The 24907-nt window shown below is 34.1% G+C and overlaps 1 protein-coding gene across 1 annotated transcript; it reads right to left on the reverse strand.

Annotated features, from left to right (window-relative positions):
* Positions 1-1334: 1334 nt before the first annotated feature.
* LOC149253791 (ent-kaurene synthase CPS/KS, chloroplastic-like) lies at positions 1335-2268 on the reverse strand. The gene is made up of 3 exons (XM_089454593.1): positions 2046-2268; positions 1740-1939; positions 1335-1389 (listed from the first exon to the last, which is right to left on the reverse strand). The coding sequence occupies exons 1-3, from the start codon at positions 2244-2246 to the stop codon at positions 1335-1337; spliced, it is 456 nt and encodes a 151-aa protein (XP_089310719.1). The 5' UTR covers positions 2247-2268.
* Between the last annotated feature and the right edge of the window lie 22639 nt (positions 2269-24907).

Below are 24907 nucleotides of genomic sequence, written 5' to 3' on the forward strand. Positions count from 1 at the left end.
ATTAGAAAAGCAGCAGCGACAGATAAATAAAAACCTGGGAACATATCTCAGAAGTGCGGTGACAGATAATTAATTCCCTCAGACACAAATGGGATACACACAAGGAATGATTTGAGAAGCAAATTCAGACCAGCGTTTAAAGGGAGAGCGCACGAGGATTTATTAATTGAAATAAAACAGCCAACACTCCAGGAGATATATCAATTCCAATTCATATCAAAAACTATTGGGCCGTGCAGAAAATTAGTGCATAACGTAGCTAATGCACAGACTACGAAATTCAATGCATAGATGGATATAATGCATAGGGACAACGTATAATGGCAAGAAAATCGCTGGATTTACACGAGCAAAGAGCAGATAGATTCTGGAATATTTTAGACACGCTTAGGTCTGACAAACACACATAGAAAGACCACAAAAATTAGTGGCTAAAATATGAGCAGGGCAGGATATCGTCTGCTCTGATACCATGTTAAACACACATGGGCAGCAATAGAATATGAAAGATAAAACATGAGAATCAATTTTTATTAACAAGAGATATACATTTATAGTACATATTGTGACCGTTGGGTTTCACATCCCAAGGTCTCTTGGACTCCTTTTGTCCATTCAGCTTCCACACTAACCCATTGAGGATTAGGTGTCCAACAATTTAGCTAGTCGGGTTAAATAGAAAAAACCGCACTCAGATCTGGTGGATTTCCGAGTTCTTTCTTTCCATACCGCAAACCATAGACCTTGAACCAGATTTAATACCCTTAAGTTTTTAACAATGTATTGAACTAGTACTGTGATTTGAATGCGGAAGTGAGGAGTCCCTTGAAATCTTCTTGTAACTGTTTCAATATTGGCACTAACCAGATACCACCGGTCGAGTTATTTGAATGCGGAAGAAAGAAGTTCTTGGAAATCTCCTCTTAACTCCGATTACAGTATTGTCACTGACCGAATAAGTTCCTGGAAACTAACCTGTTAACACAGATAGAGTGATTTGCACGGGTAAGCAAGAAGTTCCTGGAAATTTTCTCGGAACTGTGGTTCCAACACTGCCATTGACAAGGGCGGGTATATAAATTCAAACTCCGAATTTGAATATTTCTGGGCGGGTTTTCAAATTCAGGCAAACGAGACCGGATCTCGAGGCGTTCGGCGTACATTGTATTGTAGAGCATATGCGGCGGTAAATAGGCGGAGGCAGATTAGGTACAGTATGACAACAAACATTATTTATGGGCAGTATCATGTATGCTATGGCCATGAGCTATGGTCATGGAGCAGTCACCGGAAATAATTTGGTCGCGTTATTTTTTTCCGATAAACAGCAAAGACTAGAGTCCCCATGCATAATGATCCACAAATGCAGAGATGTACCTCACATTGACCCTGCAGAGAAAAAAGTACTCTTAAAGACTAATAATGACCCGATAGCATGGGATTTATTGGTTGCCCCGACAGTGGGTTTTGGCTGCCTCGATATGGGGACTCCCATCTCCCCGGTTTCTCGGCAACAAATAACCCGATTATTTCCGACGACTACTCTATGACCATAGAATACCGACGAGAATGCGCTTCATGGACATAGCATACATAATAGTACGTAATCCAGTCCGTCGACATTAATACTCATCTACCCATTGGATTTGAATTCAAATTTGAAATTCAAAGCGCGCTATTTTATTTATTTCAATGCAGTTAAATGGATTTCAGCGATTCACCAGGTTCCATTGACAAACCTCACCATGTGTTGCCTCTTCGTTACTCCTTCAGGCCTATCGTTCTGGTATGGAAGGCAAGCCGAGGAAATAAGGCTTGCCTTTCTTTCTCCGCCAAGAAATGCTGCCGTCAGTACTACGATCTCAGCATCCGTGCAGGGTTTTTCGTGATCTTGTGCGTCCGTGAGGTCCTCCGCTTCGCTGGCCAGCCAGCGCTCCCACTGCGTGCCAAGGAATGCAAACTGGTTAATGTTCCGAGCACTTTTATATTACCTATACAAGGACTCCAACAGTAGTTATTTTGTTTTGCATTGGAATTGGAATTACTGTGTGTCTCAGATCACCACTGATGTCTCGGCCCTGCGAGACGACACCATCGACAGAGAACAAGTTAACCGTTCTGAATAGACATGAGAACAGTCGTTTTGCGCTGTTTGGACTATCCCGCATCACCCGTCCCTTCCATCTGCGAAAACCCACAAAACAAATAAACCTATCGCGTTCAGACAATCGAAGAGCTGTTTTCATTGTTATTATTTGACAAGTTGGTCTCCGCAATAGTTATCCCTCAACAAATCAGTGCCCAAGAAAGGGAGTAAGGGCGATAGGGTACGAAGGGATCAGAGTGAAACAAAGATATAACAGGATAAATCTTGGTCCGCGAATTAATGAATTACTTTGGCCAAAATCCATGACTGTATGATTATCTAAGAGCTTTATCAAGCTACCTCGTACTTTTACGGTGAAGAGTTGGGTTTTCCGACGAAAAACCAAGCAGATTTCTAAGACTCATTTGCTACCATCGTAAGGTTGTTTCCCGAAAATATGCGAAACCACAACATGGTTATGTAAATGTTGAACGAGCTGGTACATGTTATGTTGTATAAATGTTGAACGAGCTGGTACATGTTTCGGCTTTTTTAACTATGATTTAGTATAATTAAATTTTAGATTTTGGAATATTTTAGAATATTTTGGAAATTTTATTAATAAGAATAAAAGTTAATTGTTTAATTTAACTATTAAAATTAATTGTTGGATTTAACTATTAAAAATATTTTGAAATAGATAAATAAAATACAAATAGAAATAAAAACTTCCAAAACACAAATCACAAATTCCTAACTTTTATCTCTGGCAGAAATTATAATTATGTTGATTCCAAATTATAATTATGTTGGTCTTTTTGGGTAAGAATTGCAATTTTGAAAGTCAAAGATATTCAAAGATTTTAACATAGGAAGATAATATGTAAGGATGTTGGTCTGTTTATGTTAATTAAAATAAAAATTTAAAAAAATTAAAAAAAAAAATATACAAAATATTTAAATAATACGGATTTATAAAAAAATTGCACTTGGAGAAATTGGATCTCTTTTGTTTGGATTAATGTTAGAATCTATGCTAGTTTATTCGAAAGGAATTGCATTTATAGTTTCAAATTTCCAAAACACAAAAAATGCTATTTCATGATTTTATTTAATTTCATTTTCAATAAATTTCCTCTGAAATATGTAATTAATAATAGTGACTGTAAAATCATAATACTTATAACTTTTATTAAATATATAAAATTATAATTATAATTTTTAAATTTATTGATATTATTATTTGAAATATGTAATTAATAATAGTGATTATAAAATTATAATACTTATAAATTTTATTAAATATATAGAATTATAATTTTGATTTTTAAAGTTATTGATATTATTATTTTAAGATATTGTAGTATTTGAATTTATATAGAAATTATGTAATTATTTTCATAATTTTTTTTTTGGATAAACCAATTAACAAAATGGTTAAAATTTATATTTATAATTTAAATTGTTATTAAATAATTATTTTTACATCATTATAGTATATTTATTTATATATAAATTTATTTGATATATCTATATATATATATATATATTAGTGGTAGAAGTCTTTTTGCTTTTTTCCAATCAAAACCACAAATTTTAATTTATTAGTGATACTTTTGAATATAAATTAAAATTAAGCAAATAAATTCTTCACCAAACTTAATAACTATTTGAATCTAAATATTATTGAAAATAAAAATATCTATAAAATTATTTGATTTATAATAACATTAAATTAAATTTCTTATAATATTATATTTATATTTATATTTATATCTATATCATATAAATTGATATTATTAGACAACAGTAATAATTGCAAGTATTTTTTTATTTTTTTACAATTGATATCTTTATAATATATTATGTTAAATTATATTAATTAAAAAAAAAATTTATTTAACAATATACTATAATATTAATATTATTTATTATAGATAATTATATTATAAAATTATTAATATTATTTATTAAAAATAATTATTACAATATTTATATTATTTATTATAAATAATTATATAGATAGATGTTATGTGATATATATATATATATATATATATATATATATATATATATATATATATATATATATATATATATATATATATCATTTGTGGTTCACGAATACCCATGGTCAATGGGTAGCCGCTACATCCACATGACTAATATCTAGGGCAGACCCCACCTGAAGGTGATCAATACCCCTTGGCCATATTTACTTGACATGACCCCAAGAGCTTTCAGGAATTGACCATGTGACCTCCCATATGGCGAGGCCCCGACTTGACCAATTGAGCTAACCCTTGGGCTGCAAACATAAATTTTAATCTATATTATATTAAATTATAATATAGTTTTTTTTAAATAATATTCCATATTTTATTTCAACGTGATAACATCTTATCACAATACATATTTTATTGTAAAGGTATCTTTTAACCTAATAAATATAAATATTAAATAGTTAAAATATTTATTAAAAGGGTAGGACATCTTTCAACACACACTAGGATATTTGTCTTTCCAAATCCTTTTAATTTAATTTTAAAAGTTTAAAAACTTAATCATACTACGAAAAGTAAACTTTAAATCAATTATTTGTCTATCTCTGGAGCCTGCCAAAACTTGAGATCTGAGTTATGGACTCATTAATTGGGCAAGCCTTATTTCCACCTTTATAGGATATTTATTACAGCTTAAGAGTACGAGAGATAGTACCTTGACAGTGGGTTTTGGCCACCTCAATATGAGGACTCCCATCTCCCCGGTTTCTCGGCAACAAATAACGCGATTATTTCCGGTGACTGCTCCATGACCATACAATACCGATGAGAATGTGCTTCATGTACATAGCATACATAATAGTACATAATCCAGTTCGTCGACATTAATACTCATCTACCCATTTGATTTGAATTTAAATTTGAATTTTGAAGCACGTTATTTTATTTATTTCAATGCATTCAAATGGATTTCAGCGATTCACTAGGTTCCATTGACAAACCTTACCATGTGTTGCCTCTTCGTTACTCCTTCAGGCCTATCGTTCTGGTATGGAAGGCAAGCCGAGGATGACAGCCAGCTAGCATACTTTGGAGACTACATAAGGCTCGCCCACAGAGCTTGAATTCGTGCCATTACTAGTTTGGAACTTGAAATTGAATCGATAATCCTCGACATAACATGGTTGTGAACCAGTGCACAGTGACTCATTTACTAACGATGAAACCAGAAGCCTATATTCCATAGATAATCTCCCTTGGGCCTTACCACCACTGGAAGATGGAAAAAGATACTGAATCTCCTTGTGTGGAGCTTTCACAGGTGAAGAGGTACAAGATAAAGTTCGTGACCACATTCTCGCATAACCTGTGCCAAGTTCGTTTTGCTCTCACAATTTCGGTGAGTATTCTCAAAACTTCACTCTAATGATGGTTCATAGATTTATCCTTCCTTTTACAATCATTAATCCTCGCATCCTCCTCTTCTATATCAATACACAGCTTAGACTCTAAAACAAAGGTTTTTGTGTGGCTTATTGCATGCGTATCATGCACTATATTATTAAATTGGAGAATCAGATCCCGCTGTGTGTGTTGAAGGGAGTTTTCAACTACATGACAGAGACAAGAGACGCTCAAAGCTTTCCATTTAATCATCTATTGTTAGATATGTGCCAGGAGGTTTCTCCTTTCCCATGTGACATTTTGTGCCTTGTTATAGCTGAGCATGAGCTTAATATATTGATTTATGAAATGGAAAATGAGCTGCATCCTCTGGGCTGCATCCATACATCCCTTTCTAAAGCCCTGCTGATGCAATCTAGCGATGAAAGCCAACAAAGGTGAATGGGAATACCATCGAATGAGTTTAACGACATCCTCGACAAGTCTGTTATATGGATCTGGCATTGTCTCTCCATTGTTCGAGGATTGGGGATGTTATTGCAAATATGTAACGACGCCATTCAACAATAGCTTTTTATTTACAAGAGAGCCCCAAATGGTGATTCACTAACAACGACTCTATCTTTCTTTTCCTCTCGAATTTTGTCTTTGTTAATGATTATAAATATGGAATTTTTTCCTTTTCTTCCCTAAGTTAAGGCCTTGGTTGTCCTCTCCAAAAACAGTATGTGGTAATTTTTTAAATGTGACAATTAACAATCTTTAGTTCAATGAAACATTTTCTGTATTTTAACAATAAATTCAATGGTCTACATTATATATCTATCAAACTTTATCATAATGAAATTTCCACTAAAATTTCAATGGTCTACATTATATATCTATCCGACGAGTCTTTTTCAATTTATTTTTATTTATATTTTGAAAATCTTCCAATTAGCTTTTTAACTTACATAGTGCTAAGTTTTTGAGAAGAATTTTTTTTTTTTAATATCAAAATTATATATTTTGAAACGAATATTGCATATAAAATATTTCAAAAATTTATTGTTTGAGTAAAAATGTTTTCAAAACTCTGAAAAACCAAACGTTTCTAATAAACATTAGAAATTCAATGGAATTTTTATAAATAGCTTACATGTTTTAATTTAAAAGTTTAATTGTGGTTTTTTTCATGTTAATAACTTAATCATTAATGAATACTTTTTAAAAAATTATTAAATTTTTTTGTTTTAAAAAAAAATATTTCAAAAATTCAAAGTGTGGTTAAAAATGTTTTGGAAATTAAAAATTTGGTTTAAAATATTTTTTAAAAATTTCATAAAAAATAAACATTTTTGATAATATATTCAACATTTAGTTTTATTTTTATTTATAATACTATTTGTTAATTTATCAGGTTAGTTTTTCTTTGAAGGAACATTTTTATTAGTGTTAATGAATATATAGATTTTTAAATATTTTTTAATTAATATAATTAAATTAGTTTTTAAATTTGTGATATATAATTTTAAAATAAAAACTAAATATTTTATAACTATTATTCTTATTTTATATATTTAAATTATAAATATATTAAATAATTAATTTAAATTCTCTGACAAATAAAAAGAAAAGAAAAGATTATTCAAAGCAGCTTTGTATGGCATTCTATTTTTCATGGTCTTAAAGGACTTGTTATTGGACAATCAAATATAATTTTTTAATTAAGTTTGAATTTTTTTAAATAGTTTATTATTTTACTCAAGGACAAGTAAAAGATATCCAATAACAAAATATTCATGACAATGTATATATTATTTAAACAATAAAATGGAAATATATATAATTTAATGTATATGTACAAATATTGATGACCTACATATTATTATAGACATTGAAAAAATGTTTATTACCATTTTGTTTAATGGAAAATAATAAAATATGAGTGAAATATATATGTGTGTACAAATACATAGTAGTATATGGTTTTTGTCCTTCTAATTATATTGTACTATGATCAACAAAAATTGCATATATGAGATTTAATATTTATAAAAGAGTCTCAATGATACTATATATATATATATATATATATATATATATATATATATATATATTAATGAATACTTCATTCTAGTTTAATAGAACATGAAAAACTACAACCATTATATTCCTTATACAAACATATAGCTAATATATTATCTTACTATCCAAAGAAAAACCAGTTATAGCCTTGACATAAACACTATCTAGATGCACATATACGGAAATTACATATACTAAAGTTGCACATACATGGAGGTTATGCGTATATACAAAAGTTGCACATATACCTGGAAGATATGTGCATATAGAGAAGTTGGGCATATACAGTAGATGCAAGATGTGCATATATGGAAGATATTCGAATATAAAAAGGTTGAGCATATCTTCAACTCTCAGACTGGATGGGTTGAATGTGTTAGTCATGCATGCATGTCAGTTGCATGTGTGTCTCTTACACTTATATACTTGTTGTGTTGGATTGATGATGTATTAAGGTTGTAGTATGGTTATCATGGAGAATTTGAAGTTGATTTCATGAAGAGTATTTGTCATGAGCATGTGACAGATAACATATGGTTACATGTCACTTACATGTTGCTTTTATGTCGCCTACTTATATTCTTGTATGTTAGTTTACTTTTGAATATTTTGATTACATGTATCAGTCTTGTAAGTTGATTGCAAGAACTGATCAAGTATGTTCAACTACATGCGTTTATGCATATTTGTAGTTGGTTAGGCATTGCTTATGCATATTGTTAGTTGCATGTAGTAATGTATACAATGGAGTAATAGTTGTTGTTATGCATGAGGTCATAGCATATTGTTGATATGGCCTTAAATTAAAGTTTTACATACATGGAGGTTATGTGTATATATGGAAGTTGCACATATACCTGGAAGATATGTGCATATAGAAAAGTTTCGCATATATAGAAGATATGCATATATCTTCCGTATATGCACAATTTTCGTGTATGCAAAATTTCCATATATGGAAGTTGCACATGTACAGTAGATGCACATACATAAAATATGTACATATATGGAAGATATGTACATATAAGAAAGTTACTCATATACGGAAGATATGCGCATATCTTCCGTATATGCACAATTTTTGTATATGGAAGTTTCGCATATACAGTAGATGCACATATAAGAAATTTACGCATATATGAGATATATGCGCATATACGGAAGTTGCGCATATACGGTAGATCCACATATACAAAAAATGGACATATACGAAAAATATGCGCATATATTGCGTATATACAAAATTTCCGTATATGCGTAATTTATGTATATGGAATTTGTGTATATACAGTAGATGCACATACATAAAAGACGTGCATATGCGGAAGATATGCACATATAAGATAGTTATGTATATACGGAAGATATGCACATATCTTCCGTATATGCACAATTTCCATATATGTGCAATTTCTGTATATGGAATTTGTGCATATATGAAATTTATGTATAGACGGAAGATATGCACATATCTTCCGTATATGTGCACATATCTTCCGTATATGTGCAATTTCTGTATATGGAATTTGTGCATATACGATGAAGATACATAAATGACGTGCATATACAGAAGATATGCACATATAAGAAAGTTAGAAATATACAAAAGATATGCGCATATCTTCCATATATGCACAATTTCTATATATGCGCAATTTTTGTATATGGAAATTGCGCATATAAGGAAATTGTGCATATACGGAAGATATGTGCATATCTTCTATATATACATAACTTTCTTATATGTGCACATTTCCGTATACGCACAATTTCTATATATGGAAGTTGCATATATACTGTAGATTCACATATATCAAAGACATGCATATACGGAAGATATACACATATATGAAAGTTACACATATACAGAAGATATGTGCATATACGAAAGTTGCACATATATGGTTGATGCACATATACAAAAGATGCACATATATGGAAGTTATATATACTAAAGTTTCACATACATGGAGGTTATGTGTATATACGGAAGTTGCACATATACCTGGAAGATATGTGCATATAAAAAAGTTTTGCATATACAAAAGATATGCACAATTTCTGTATATGCAAAATTTTCATATATGGAAGTTATAGATGTACAGCAGATGCACATACATAAAAGATGTATATATATGGAAGATATGCATATGTAAGAAAGTTACGCATATACGGTAGATGCACATATACAAAAGATGGACATATAGAAAAAATATGTGCATATATTGCGTATATGCACAATTTCCGTATATGAAATCTGCGTATATACGGTAGATGCACATACATAAAAGACATGCATATACGGAAGATATCCATATATAAGAGAGCTATGTTTATATGGAAGATATGCACATATCTTCCGTATATACACAATTTCCATATATGCACAATTTTTGTATATGGAATTTGTGCATACACGAAATTTATATATATACAGAAGATATGCACATATCTTCTGTATATGCACAATTTGTATATGTGCAATTTCTATATATGGAATTTGCGCATATACAATGCAGATACATAAACGACATGCATATACGGAAGATATGCACATATAAGAAAGTTAGGGATATACGGAAGATATGCACATATCTTCCGTATATGCACAATTTCCGTATATGCGCAATTTCTGTATATGGAAATTGTGCATATACGGAAATTGTGCATATACGAAAGATATGTGCATATCTTCTGTATATACATAACTTTCTTATATGTGCACATTTCCGTATACGTGCAATTTCTGTATATGGAAGTTGCACATATACTATAGATTCACATATATAAAAGACATGCATATACAGAAGATATACACATATAAGAAAGTTACACATATACGGAAGATATGTGCATATACGGAAGTTGCACATATACAAAAGATACACATATACAAAAGTTATATGTACTAAAGTTTCATATACATGGAGGTTATGTGTATATATGGAAGTTGCACATATGCTTGGAAGATATGTGCATATAGAAAAGTTTCTCATATACAAAAGATATGCGCATATTTTCCGTATATGCACAATTTTCGTATATAAAAAATTTTCATATATGGAAGTTGCGCATGTACGGTAGATGAACATACATAAGAGATGTACATATACGGAAGATATGCATATATAAGAAAGTTACGCATATACGAAAGATATGCACATATCTTCCGTATATGCACAATTTCCATATATGCACAATTTTTGTATATGGAAGTTGCGCATATATGATAGATGCACATATATAAAAGACGTGCATATATGGAAGATATGCACATATAAGAAATTTATGCATATACGGAAGATATGCGCATATACGGAAGTTGCGCATATACGGTAGATACACATATACAAAAGATGCATATATACGAAAGATATGCACATATATTGTGTATATGCACAATTTCTGTATATGCGCAATTTCTGTATATGGAATTTGCGCATATACGAAATTTATGTATATACAGAAGAGATGTGCATATCTTTCGTATATGCACAATTTTTGTATATAGAATTTGCGCATATATGATGCAGATACATAAACGACGTGCATATACAGAAGATATGCACATATAAGAAAGTTACGGATATACCGAAGATATGTGCATATCTTCCATATATGCATAATTTCCGTATATGCGCAATTTTTGTATATGGAATTTGCGAATATACGATACAGATACATAAAAGACGTGTATATACGAAAGATATACACATATAAGAAAGTGACAGATATATAGAAGATATGCGTATATCTTCTGTATATGCACAATTTCCATATATGCACAAAAATGCAGTCTCTATATAGGCGCAACCTGTGTATATACACATCTTCTATATATACGTAACTTCCGTACCCAAAAGCATTATCTGCCAATTTTAATAATAATTCAAGCCCACTAAGCTGAGTTTTACGAAGTTTTCCTCTATTAAAATATGTTTGTAATATCAAATGAAAATCAACCCCCTGACTGCCACGGCCTCTCCTATGCCGATACGATTGCGATTTGGTCTCGATTCCTCTGCGATCCTCTTCTAATATCCGATATGAAGCTCTGTCCTCCCTATTCGATCTCCCCACACCTGATCACTCCTACGTTCCTTTAACCAACTGCTCTGTCTCCAATTTTCAAATTTTTCCCCTGTTCATTCTATAGCATAAATACAACAACAAGACATGGATGTGACAACAAGTCAGAAAATGACACAACAGGAAGGAAACAAAATACTTATGGCTAGCTCAAACTTTTCCAGAATAACATGCAAGGCTTTAATCTCTTAAATTTTCAATTCTCCAAAGAGCATATTATTGTCTACAAATTGCTGGTGTGTCACCGAGAGATTAGTTTCAGGGATCTTTTTCCTTTTATGTGACCCTCTCACTTTGCCTCTTGAAGAAAATGGACCAAGTCTTCTATTGTGATAATAAACAAGAATGGGGATAAGGAAACATCTTACCGCAAGCCTTGGATGGAGTGTTCCTTAAGGGAGATCTGTTGAGAATAATAGAAAAGAAAGGGGTTATTACCATGGATCTAGTACGTCATATCTAGCCTTAAGAAAATACAATGGTTGCCAGCATCTGAAAGAGGAATTGCCAATTTAAGTGATCATATGCAAGTCCAATTTCATCAACATCCCTAGCCTTCATTGAGATTTCAAAGAGTGAGCTATTTCATGAGCCGAGATTATGCCATCAAGGATTTGTTGCCCCATTATAAAGTTTGTTTGTTTTGACCTAATTATGATGGATGGATCTACAAAGTGTTTGGTTCCAGATGGATCTACAAAGTGAATGTAACAACCCTGGTGAAAATTCCATGTAATAAATGTTAAAAACAATAACCACTCATGAATGGGACACTTATTCCAAGCTAAATGTTGGGAAAGACACACTATGGGTGTTCATTTCGTTGTTGATGGCTAGGGAAATTGGCAAAGGAAGTGACATGAGGAAACAATGGTTCATGGCGATTCTCAGATAATTAAGACATCCCTACACTTAACTCTGTTGTTTACACCTGTAGGTTACATGTCGATGATATGTTTGATGAAATTCCTATCATGGCTAGTAGGGGTATGGTTAAGGCCTTGATCAACTATTTACTTTTGCATCATTGTTTCCCTGTACTTTACTTAATTATGAGCTTTCATTCCATTCTGGGCAGTGGCCTGGGCTTTGGGCCTGAAAAAGTGGCTCAAATCTCAGAGTTGCTGGCACATAATTAGTAAGTTTCATCCACAGTGCTAGCATGTAGGCCTATGAGAGTGACTTTAGGTCTCTGGTCACTCCCTTGCCCATAGCATGAGAGCAACTAAACCTTAAACTATCAAGAACAAAAGTGGGAACCCAGAACAGGTTGTCTGAGTGGTTGACTTGTCTCCCGAGGGTTCTGTTGATGGTGTTGGATGGCTATGTGTGATATTTCGTCGATTCCACTTCCTTAAGGTCACCTAGGAGATTGAATCTAATCATAGTAGCCTCTCATCTCATGTTTACCCGGATGGCACGATAACTTGGGTGGATGTGGGAGGAGGGTTTTATAGTGAAGCATGCAGCTCATGGGAGCATCAAAAAGTACAAGGCTAGATTTGTGGCCAAAGGATTCTCTCAGTTAGAGGGAGTGGACTATGAAGAAAAATTTGCCCCAATTGCAAGATATTCCTCCATCAAAACCATTCTAACATTAGATGCACAAATGGGCTACAAGATCCATTAGATGGATGTGAAGACCACCTTTCTCAATGGTGTTGTTGAGGAAGAAATTTACATATAGTAGCCAAAGGGATTTGAGACATATGACCGGGAGACACATGTGTAGACTCAGGAGAGCCTTGTATGGTCTCAAATAGGCACCTCGAGCATGGTACACTCAGATCGACACACATCTCAGTGGATTGGGCTTCACCAAAAGTATGTCAAACATCAATTACAAAGACCTCTTATTGGAACTTCTGACCCACAAATAGCAAAGTATTTCGTTCAGATCAGAGATTTGAATCCGAAAACTGTATAAAGCTAAACATTCAAAAATCCAATTATTAATTATGCTTATAACTATAAAAAAAAATTGGTGAATAATTGGTTGTTGTGAATAGGATGAAGTGGCTTAGAATTGTAGAAAAATATCTTTTAATGCCAATATTTGAAGAGGGAAAGTTCTCATGCTCTTCCAAAGGTTGGATTTAGTATCGAGAAACTGGCATATTCATTTCATAACTCTAAGGATGGCCATATTCTTAATATTTTCGTCTTACCTTTTACTAGTTTTAGTTTATCTAGATAGTGTTTATGTCAAGGCTATAAGTGTTTTTGTTTGGGATAATAAGATAATATATTAGCTATATGTTTGTATAAGGAATATAATGGTTGTAGTTTTTCATGTTCTATTAAACTAGAATGAAGTATTCATTAAAAAAAAAAAATTATAGTGTCATTGAGACTCTTTTATAAATATTAAATCTCATATATGTAATTTTTGTTGATCATAGTAAAATTATAATTAGAAGGACAAAAACTATATACTACTATGTATTTGTACACACACATATATATTTCACTCATATTTTATTATTTTCCATTAAACAAAATGGTAATAAACATTTTTTCAATGTCTATAATAATATGTGGGCCATCAATATTTGTACATATACATTAAATTATATATATCTCCATTTTATTGTATAAATAATATATACATTGTCATGAATAATTTGTAATTGGATATTTGTTACTTGTCCTTGAGTAAAATAATAAACTATTTAAAAAAAATTCAAACTTAATTAAATAATGATATTTGATTGTCCAATAACAAGTCCTTTGAGACCATGAAAAATAGAATGCCATACAAAGCTGCTTTGAATAATCTTTTCTTTTCTTTCCTTATTTGTCAGAGAATTTAAATTAATTATTTAATATATTTATAATTTAAATATATAAAATAAGAATAATATTTTTTTTTCTGAAGCAAGTGTCGATCCTTCAATTGCATTAATCGGAAAAATAGTTTACAATAAATACAAGTATCTCCCCGACGCCAAGGAGACAGAAAAAAATAGAAAAAAAAGCTGCTAGGGCAAGCCTCTTAGCTTTACAAGGAAAAACATTTAACCCAAGAAAAAATAGACCAAAAGAGCCTCTTAGCCTTCGGAAAGCCCATGAAGACTCTAGCCGCCCATCCCTCGGAAGAGCCCAAAGATCTGGGCCGTTCATTTCCGCAATCAAACCAATGGCCGAGGATAACATCGCTCCGACAAGACAACCGAAGTTTAGTGGAACCAAACCTCTAAGCTACACGAATAAAATTGACCGTTGATCCACACTGCTGAATCCAACAATGGAGAATTATATCGCACTGAACAAGTTGACCCCATGATAGTGTGCGATGAAGGGTGGTATCCCAAAACACCTCCCTGCCACGTGTAGGATACTGATTGTGATCGCTGCGAAAACGCAAAAACCATTTCCTGTCTGAGAGCAGTGCGATCAACCAAAAACCGCCTATGAAGCGGTTTTGCTCTCTAAATCCCAAAAATCAGAATATTTCGACTGTCGGAAGAACTGGTATTCCTCCCGCACCTGTTGTTCCTCCTCGCCTAAACCTGGAACCCAGAAAGGAAGTGGGACACTGCCCTAATGAAGGAACTATGATGACCATTATGCTTACTCCGATGAACAGTGATATCCATCTCATTGACTCCAGGAAAATTTGCGGCCAATCGTGGTCTGCCCCTCGCCGAAGACCAGTTTTCCCAATAATGAAGATGCATACAAAGTATAAAACTTAAGAGCTTGCCTCACTAGCTTTGTGTCTGAATAGTCTTCTATCCTCTTCCGCCTGTTCAAAGCAAAGAGCCCTTAGTCTACTTTGACTCACCTCCTTCCACTCCATCGAAACCTTATCCTCTGTACAATTGACCCCCTGGTTTGCAAGAAGATCAGCCAGCTTATTGGCCTTCCTACAAACATGATGGAAACTGACCGTATGAAGGTTTTGGAGATAACCTTGAATTCTTTGGAAAACCCGGATTAATTTCCAGTGATTGGAGACTTTTTCCAGCACTGTTCCGCTATTTATTATTTTCATTGAGTTAATGATTAACTCAGAGTCCGCTTCTATTATCACATTGCAACAGTTGTCTTGGCTTAGAAGATCCAGGGATTTCTCCATAGCGATTAGTTTTGCCATGTTGTTGGTGGCTTTCCCTAGGTGACAATGGAAGATGAAGATAATATTTCCTTCAGCGCCTCTAAGGACTCCTCCATACCCAACAGTTCCCGGGTTTCCTTTTGAAGCCCCATCAATGTTGTATTTCAAAAATTCTTCTGGGGGAGGATGCCAGAAATCCTTCTCCATGTCCATTGAAATGACCTTCCTATCTAGGCCTTGAGGAGAGAGCCCTTGCATCCCCATCTGCCTAAGAATGTTGGAATCCCTATCAGAGGGAGGGTCTTTAGGATAGTAGCGAACAATGATTCATGCAGTCTCCTTAAGCTGTTTCAAGATTATTTCAATCAGGCGGTGTGGGGGATTCTTTTCATCCTTAAATATTCTTTTATTCCTCTCCTTCCAAATGTTCCATATAATGAAACAAAGTGAAAGGGCCCAAGCCGAGTTGAGAATTTCATAGTCTGAGAAATTTCTTCTCCAATTATTGAGGATATTAATGATGCTCCCTCTTTCCCTGTCAGATTGTTAAAAGATGGTGGCAAATGTGTCACATAACCAGGAGGGGAAAATATAGTTGTTGAGTAAATGCTCCATTGTTTCCTCTTGAGCCTCATAAAGCTGGCATCTTGAAGGCCCCAGAACACCCCTCTTTCTAATTTTGTCCGAAGTCAAGATTTTCTTGTGGTATACCAACCACATAAAGAGTTTGATTTTCATCCACCCTTGGTGCCTCCAAAGGTTCTACCAGATATTGTCAGGAACCTAGGAATCCAACTCCAGGAGAATGCTTTTTGCTTCCTTAAGATTAAAGGTTCCCTCTTTTTTATTGCCCCATCTTAGTTGGTCATGCTCCCCTGCAACTAAGATCTTCCTCTGTTCCACAATTTTCATGATTGTCTCTGATTTTGTTTTCAAGGGATTGTTATTCCTACAATCAATATTTCTCTAGATTCTCCACTTATCCGTGTGTTGAGTATGATCCCAGAAGTCTTTTACCTTAATTAATCCTTGGGAATCTGTTTCATGCTTAAGATCGAAGAAGTCAACTTTTAACAGAATTGGCTCTTGTTGCCACCTATCTTCCCAAAAAAGAGCTAGATCCCCTTCTCTGATTTCCCAGAAACTATTCTCTTGAACTAGTCTTCTATTCTCCTAAGCTTTGTTCTAGATGTATGAGCCCTTTATAATTCTTGAAATTCTTATAAGATCCTTGGTTTGCTAGGAGCTTGCATATTTTTATTTCCAGATATTTTCCCATTGGGTCTCAGGATTTTGAACCCAACACCACCATAGTTTGGATCCTAAAACTTTGTTGAGTATTTCTTGATCATCCAAGCTTAGCCCTCCATGGTTTTTGGGTCTACAAATTTTTTCCCAAGACACTAAGGCCCATTTTCTCCTTGTTTCCTCCTTACCCCAAAGGAAGTTTCTTTGGATATTTCTGAATTGCTGTAGGACTCCTTTTGGAGCTGGGAGGGCTGATAACATAAAAATAGGGATTGCTTGTAGAACAGCTTTTGTAAGAACCAACCTACCAGCAAGATTTAAAGATCTGATGGTCCATTTACTGACTTTATCCTGCAACTTATTGATCAAGGGTTCCCAAATACTTTTGAGCAATGGTTTAGCAGTTAGAGGAACTCCCAAATATTTGGAGGGAAGGGAATCCCTTTGAAAGCCAAGAATTCTGGAGATATTTTTCTGAATAGCAATATTGGTATTGAAGAAAAAGATTTTTGATTTGGAGAGATTAACTTCCATACTTGAAGCTAAGGCAAAGAGATTCAGAATTTTTTTGTAGGCTGAAGCTTCTTTGACTGTGGGGACTCCCTGTAGCATGGTGTCATCTACAAATTGTTGGTGAGTCAGGGCCTGACCATTCTCAGTTAATAGTAGACCCTTAATCTTTCCTGTTACTTTACCATGATTTATTGACCGTCCTAGTCCTTCCATCATAAGGATGAAAAGAAAGGGGGAGAGCGGATATCCCTATCTGAGGCCTCTTGAAGGACTGAAAATCTTCGAGGGAGAGCCATTAACTAAAATAGAAAAGTTGGAGGAAGTCACCAGAGCCATGACCCATCTGACCCAGTTGTGATCAAATCCAAAAGAAATGAGAACTTTTTTGATATAGGACCAGTTCACCTTATCATAAGCTTTGGCAATATCCAATTGCATGATCATTCCTACTTGCCTCTTGCTAGTTAATGAATGAACCACCTCTTGAGCTTGAATGATGTTTTCTAGAATTTGTCTGCCTTCCACATAACCAGAGTGTTCCCCTGAAACCAGAACAGGAAGCAAAGGTTTGAGTCTATTAGCCACTACCTTAGATATTATCTTGTAGATCACATTGCATAGGGCTATGGGTCTGTATTTATCCAAAGTTTGAGCAATCTCCTGTTTGGGAATTAGGGAGATGAAGGAGGTATTGAGCGCTTTCAGAATGGTTATGTTCAACCTGGAGTCCTCCACTACCTGCAAAATGTCTTGTTTAACAATATTCTAGCAAGCTTTGAAAAAATCCACATTGAAACCATCCGGGCCTGGTGCTTTGCCATTCTGCATATCTTTGAGGACTTCACTGACCTCCTCTTCCGTTACTGCCCTATTAAGGTTGAAATTATCCTCTCTAGCTACCAGTTTCGGTATGTTACTAGTTACCTCCTCGATGAAGTGCTCTCTATCTAAATTGTTCTCTCGAGTTATACCTTGGAAGTGTTGGACTAACACAGCTTCAATCGCTTCATGGGAAATATGAAGCTCCCCCTCCTCATTCTTGATCGAAGAGATTCTGTTGTGAGCTCTATTGGCAATGGTGGATCTATGAAAAAAATTGGTGTTGCGCTCTCCTTATTTGAGCCATTGAACTCTGGACTTTTGTCTCCAAAATATTTCCTCTTGTCTACATAGATTCTCCCATTCTTGATGATGTTTATCCACTTGATCATTTATGGCTTTATCAAAGCCTTTCGTGATCAGAGCTTGGTTGAACCTACATTTTGTTTTCTATAGCTTTTTTCTCCACAAAAATATTGCCAAAATCCATCTTGTTCCAATGTTTAAGACGAAGCTTGATGTGCTTCAGTCTTTTGTGAAGTAGGAACATTCTTGTCCCCTGTATTTGCAAATCTTCTGACCACCATTTCTCAATGTTGCTTAGGAAGTCTGGGTGGGACATCCATATGTTCTCAAATCTGAAAGGTTTGTTCCTAGGAGTTCCAAGGCCCTTAATTTCCAATTGAACCGGCCAGTGATCTGAGCCTCCAAAGGGGAGAACTCCCACTGTTACTTCCTTATCTGTTATCATAATATCTTTAGAGATAAGAAATCTGTCTAACTTTGAGGCCACATGGGACTCTCCACCTCTTTTATTGTTCCAAGTGTAGAGGCAAGTGTTCTGGTTAATGTCAACCAAATTCATATTGTCTAAAAAGTTTTGAAATGCTAAAGAGTCTTTACTTAGAGCTCTGGTTCCCCCTTTTTTCTCTGAAAGAGATTTGATCATGTTGAAACCTCCTCCCATGATCCAGGGTATTTCTGAATGTCTGTCTCTGAGATCCACAAGGGAGTCTAGAAACCTGAGTTTGTCATCTGTTCTCTGAGGTTTGTAAACATTTGTGACTAGAAAGGTATCCCTGTCTCCTACTAGTTGAATCACTATTGATAAATAATTCCTGGAGGCCTCAGCATCTAAAATGTCAATTTTTTGGGGATTCCAAAGAGTGAGTATGCCCCCCACTGTGTTTTCTTCTTTGACTTCTAGAAACTCAAATCTACTGAGCCATTTGCTATGAATTTGTCTTACTTTTTGAATGGAACATTTCGTCTCTTGGATGAAGATAATTTCCAACATATCTTGTTTCATTCTATTACTGAGCATTCTCTGCTTTCTCTTACTCCCTATGCCTCTAATATTCCATGATGTAAACTTCATAGTTAAAGATTTGTAAAGGAGTAGCTGGCTAGGTCTTTAATCTTACCTGAATCTATCATTAGCTTGCCACACATCATCAAGAGTTCATTCTGCTTTTTTCGGCCTCTTTTCTTGCCTGGGTTTCTAGTAGCTAATCCCAAAGTCGTTTTTATTGTTTTCAAGCCTTTGTTAACCTGCTTGTCGGTAAATTTTCCTTTTTCCAACGCCGTAGCCTACATTTTCCATAAAAACAACTGTTGTATTCTATTGAGCTCTTCTTGAGGTAACGAATCTACTCCTTCTGTGGTTCCCTGTAACAAGAACCCTTCCAGATCTAGGTTTTCTTTATCAATAATTTGCTATAGTTCATGGTCCTCCAGGTCCATCTCATTCTGGGTCATTTCCTGATCCATCTCTAGTTCTACCTCACTCATTATAGCTTCTTTCTAGTAATCGATATCCTGTGGTTGTTCCTGGTGTTCCTCTTTCTCATTATTCACAAGACTTCCTTCCATTGCTTGATCTTCTTTTAAGATCCCGTCATCTTCCTCAAGCACCTGGAATTTGTTTTGATTGATCTATTGCCCTTCTTCTTGATGTTGTTTTTGTCCTCTTTTGCCGCCTTTTCCTCGTTTCACCACTTTTTGAAAGCTATCTGATTCCTTTGTTGTGTTGGCTTTGTTCTTGTTTACTACTTTACTTAGCGAACAATCTCTGAAAAGGTGTCCATGTTCATGACATCTGCGACATCTGAACGGAATGTGCTCATAGTCTACAGTTTGCACCAATTCTTCATCAAATACTTCCAAGATCACCTCATCCGGTAGAGCTCTTGATAGATCCATTTCCACACATATTCTGGCAAAGGAAGTGTATTTTACCTTTCTTGTGGCTTCAGAAGCTTTAACAAAACGACCTAATTTATTGCCTATTGCAGCCAACGATTCATTTTGCCAATAATCAAGAGATAGAGAATAGAGCCTTACCTAGACCGGTACTGAAGTAAAGGTTTCTCTTTCTGGAACAAAATTCATCATCCATGGCCGCATGTAGAGTCCAGTTGCTGCATAGAAGTAAGGCCCTCCTTCAAAAACTATGTCCTTGTCTTCAATATTAGTGAACACCACAGTAAAGAAACCCTTTGACCCAAGATGTAGGTCAATGCTACCTTTAGGTTTCCAGTGGTATTTGATCCATGACTGTAAAGCTTTTTCAGTGGGCCATAATCCCATGAATTTACAGATGATAGCATACGTTCGCATGTGATCCCTATGCGCCTGCAGAGCCAGATCATTTAAAATAACTCTGGGTGTGATTTCTGCTTTGGGTTTGCAGGGTCCCTTTTGTTTTTTGTCTTTAGTTCCCTAATTTTTGTCTTCTACCTCCTTGTCTTTTGTGCCATTATTTTCCTTGTTTATGGCCTCTGTTGTCTCCTCTTCCATGATTCTTTTCCCATCCTCCACAGTACCTCTAGCCTTTTCTAGAGGTTTTTTTCCTCTACTGGCAGTGACCTCCTTGTAGGAGGGAGTGGAGCTCCCTCCACTGCGGCCCTCCATCAGTATCACCGACTGCAACTAGCTGAAACCCTCGCTATTCGCCCTCGCTATTCGCTCCTGTTGTTCCTCACATCTAGGTTATTATCCATCAAATTAAGAATAATAGTTATAAAATAGTTAGTTTTTATTTTAAAATTATATATCACAAATTTAAAAACTAATTTAATTATATTAATTAAAAAATATTTAAAAATCTATATATTCATCAACACTAATAAAAATGTTCATTCAAAGAAAAACTAACATGATAAATTAACAAATATATATTATAAATAAAAATAACACTAAATGTTGAATATATTTTCAAAAATGTTTATTTTTTAAAAATATTTTAAACCAAATTTTGAATTTTGAAAACATTTTTAACCACACTTTGAATTTTTGAAATTTTCTTTTAAAACAGAAAATTTTAATAATTTTTAAAAAAGTATTCATTAATGATTAAGTTATTAACATGAAAAAAACAACAATTAAACTATTTAATTAAAACATGTAAGCTATTTATAAAAATGTCATTAAATTTCTAATGTTTATTAGAAATGTTTGTTTTTTCAAAGTTTTGAAAATATTTTTACTCAAACTTTAAATTTTTGAAATATTTTATATGCAATATTCGTTTCAAAATATATAATTTTGGTACTAAAAAAAAAAGTAATTTTCTTCTCAAAAACTTAGCACTATGTAAGTTAAAAATCTAATTAGAAGATTTTCAAAACATAAATAAAAATAAATCGAAAAAGACTCGTCGGATAGATATATAATGTAGACCATTGAAATTTCAATGGAAATTTCATTATAATAAAGTTTGATAGATATATAATGTAGAGCATCAAATTTATTGTTAAAATGCAGAAAATGTTTCATTGAACTAAAGATTGTTAATTGTCACATTTAAAAAATTACCACATACTGTTTTTGGAGTAGACAACCAAGGCCTTAACTTAGGGAAGAAAAGGAAAAAATTCCATATTTATAATCATTAACAGAGACAAAATTTGAGAGGAAAGGAAAGATAGAGTCGTTGTTAGTGAATCGCCATTTGGGGCTCTCTTGTAAATAAAAAGCTATTGTTGAATGGCGTCGTTACATATTTGCAATAACATCGCCAGTCCTCGAACAATGGAGAGACAATGCCAGATCCATATAACAAACTTGTCGAGGATGTCGTTAAACTCATTCGATGGTATTCCCATTCACCTTTGTTGGCTTTCATCGCCAGATTGCATTAGTGTTAGATGATCCAAAAATACAAATTTTATCATAGGTTATAAAATTAGAATAAAATAATTATTAATTTAAGATATTAAATTAATAATTATTATTCTAGAAGGTTTAATTATGTAATGGAGACTTTTAGAATTAGCATATTGTTGTAACTAGATATGACTCTCCAAATGTGTCGTATCTTAGGCTCTATTATAGGAGATTAGTTAGCTAGTCGGTTTGAATAGCATTTATTGTAAATGGACACTTGTTATTTAATAAGTGATCCATAATTAGAGGTAGTTAGGACATGGAGCTTATAAATAGCTCATTGCAAGAGTGTTTGGTTGTTCGGGTGTAAACTCTTGCAAAATCAATTATGTAATTGTTTTTTTTTTTTTTTCTGATTAATAAAATTACGTGTCTGAGGACACTTCTGCCATTATTGTGGTATCAGAGCTCCAGTAATGCTACAGTGGATTTGAGGAGATTCCAGCTCTACAAGTTCTTGGAAAACTCCATTGAATTGATCAAAAAATGCTTGGTATGGAAATTATCCAGTTTTTTATTTAAAAGAAAAGAAGAAAAATCTATTATTGATTATAGATTTTTTAAATCTGAAAATATTTGTTATTATTATCAAATATTTTCCTCTGTTTTTTATTGATCTGGCGACCTCCCTTGCACTACTCGTAACTGGGAAGGCTTCAAGAACTGGATCCGAGCTAAGCAAGCCCCCGACATCGGTACGCTTTCAGGCATTTGCTATAAAATGCAGCGCTTCCTGGCTGCTGCCCAATTTGGGCAAATTCCCACCCAGTCCACCTCTCAACCACAGAGTCTTCTGCAAAGGATATCTTCAAAATGTTAGGTCACCCACAATTTTGAAATTGATTGAAGAAATCTGGTTTTGTCAACAAGATAAACGCCAAGAATCTCTTCGCAAATGTTTTGTCTGTAATATAAACTAAAGCTTGATTGATAACGTACACCCGTTTACATATTCGATGTTTGCGGATATCAATTAAATGCCAATTGACTTCGGATCGCAAAACAACAACGGAATTTCGTTTTGCACTGAGACGTTTCTGCAGATGTTTAAACTTCTAAAACTGCAGGGGGTGTTTCTTGCCTCAAAGTATTCACAAGCTCGTACGGAAGAACAAGAAAGTACTGCAGGTTTCCTCCTTTGCAGATATCTTTGGGCAACGAGCCATTCAGCTGATTTTACGAGGCGTCCAGCATGTTGAATTTGGACAGGCTGCCAAGCTTCTGCGGAATTTGACTGTAAGATTGTTCTCATATATCGACAAGCCTTCCAGAAGCGGCAATTCCCCAATGCTCTCGGGAATTTGACTGTAAGATTGTTCTCATATATCGACAAGCCTTCCAGAAGCGGCAATTCCCCAATGCTCTCGGGATCTGTCACTGTTCCCTAAATTGTATACAGAGAATGAAATCTGTCACGGGAGATTGAAATTTGAAATGGTTCTCTCAATCGAGATTGAAATTGGCTGCCAGCAAGAAGCCAGCTAGCGCCAGCCTGCCAGCAAGAAGCTAGCTACCTCTTAAAGCGTTTTTGTACTTGAAAGTTTATAGCTGAATTGAAGATTGAAGAAAGGAGAAATATTTTTTTTAATTTTGTAATGTTATTGGAGTAATAAGGGTCTTGTAACATTTGTTAAGGTGATTGTAATTTTTTGGAGCAATAAGGAGTTTTTTTTTGTAATTTTTTGAAGAAGATAAATGTAACTCAAATTAATTTTACTTTGAGGGGGGGTAAATTTTTTTTTACCATATTGTGCAAAAGCACCATTGTAAAAATTCAAATTTTGAAAGTTGCCCTGTAAAAATTTGAGAAATTGACTAGAGCCAAGTGCAAAGCTCAGTCAATATTCTCCTGTTTTGACGACTATTCGAGGGTCAAGGCCAAGCCCCGATAGATCGTGTTTTTTGCGTGGTGTGTTGTGCTGACTATCTTGTACTTTCTATTCTGCTTCTTGGTGCGTCTCTTCAACGCTAAAAATGTCTAAGTTGATTAACTTATTTTCTGATTCGGATAAACTTGAAGGCACCAAATCTTATAAAACGTGGCATCGTCTTATTGAAAGCACACTCATTTACAATGAATTATGGCAAGGAATATGTGATGGAGGTGTTAAGCCGAATAAACCCACAGATGCAGATGCACTGGCAAAATGGGAAATCAAGAATGCTAAAGCCTTAGCTCTTATTAAATCGTCTGTGAATGATGAAATGTATGTTCATATAGAAAATGCCACAGATGCATGGACTACCTTGAAAACTTTTAAAGACCTCTTTGATACTCAGCCAGAATCAAAGAAGGTTGATCTACAGTTAAAATTGTTGCAACAAAAATTAATTGAAGATGGTGATATTCTTGAATATCTCTCCAGACTTAAGAATATAAAGCAGGAAATTATTAATGTTGGTTTTCCCGCAATTGATGATAGCTTTATGGTCACAATTGTAATTGCTGGG

This window comes from Pinus tabuliformis, chromosome 7 (genome assembly GCF_031772625.1).
Source record: "Pinus tabuliformis cultivar Carrire ecotype Pingquan chromosome 7, CPIR1, whole genome shotgun sequence".
Lineage (NCBI taxonomy): Eukaryota > Viridiplantae > Streptophyta > Pinopsida > Pinales > Pinaceae > Pinus > Pinus tabuliformis.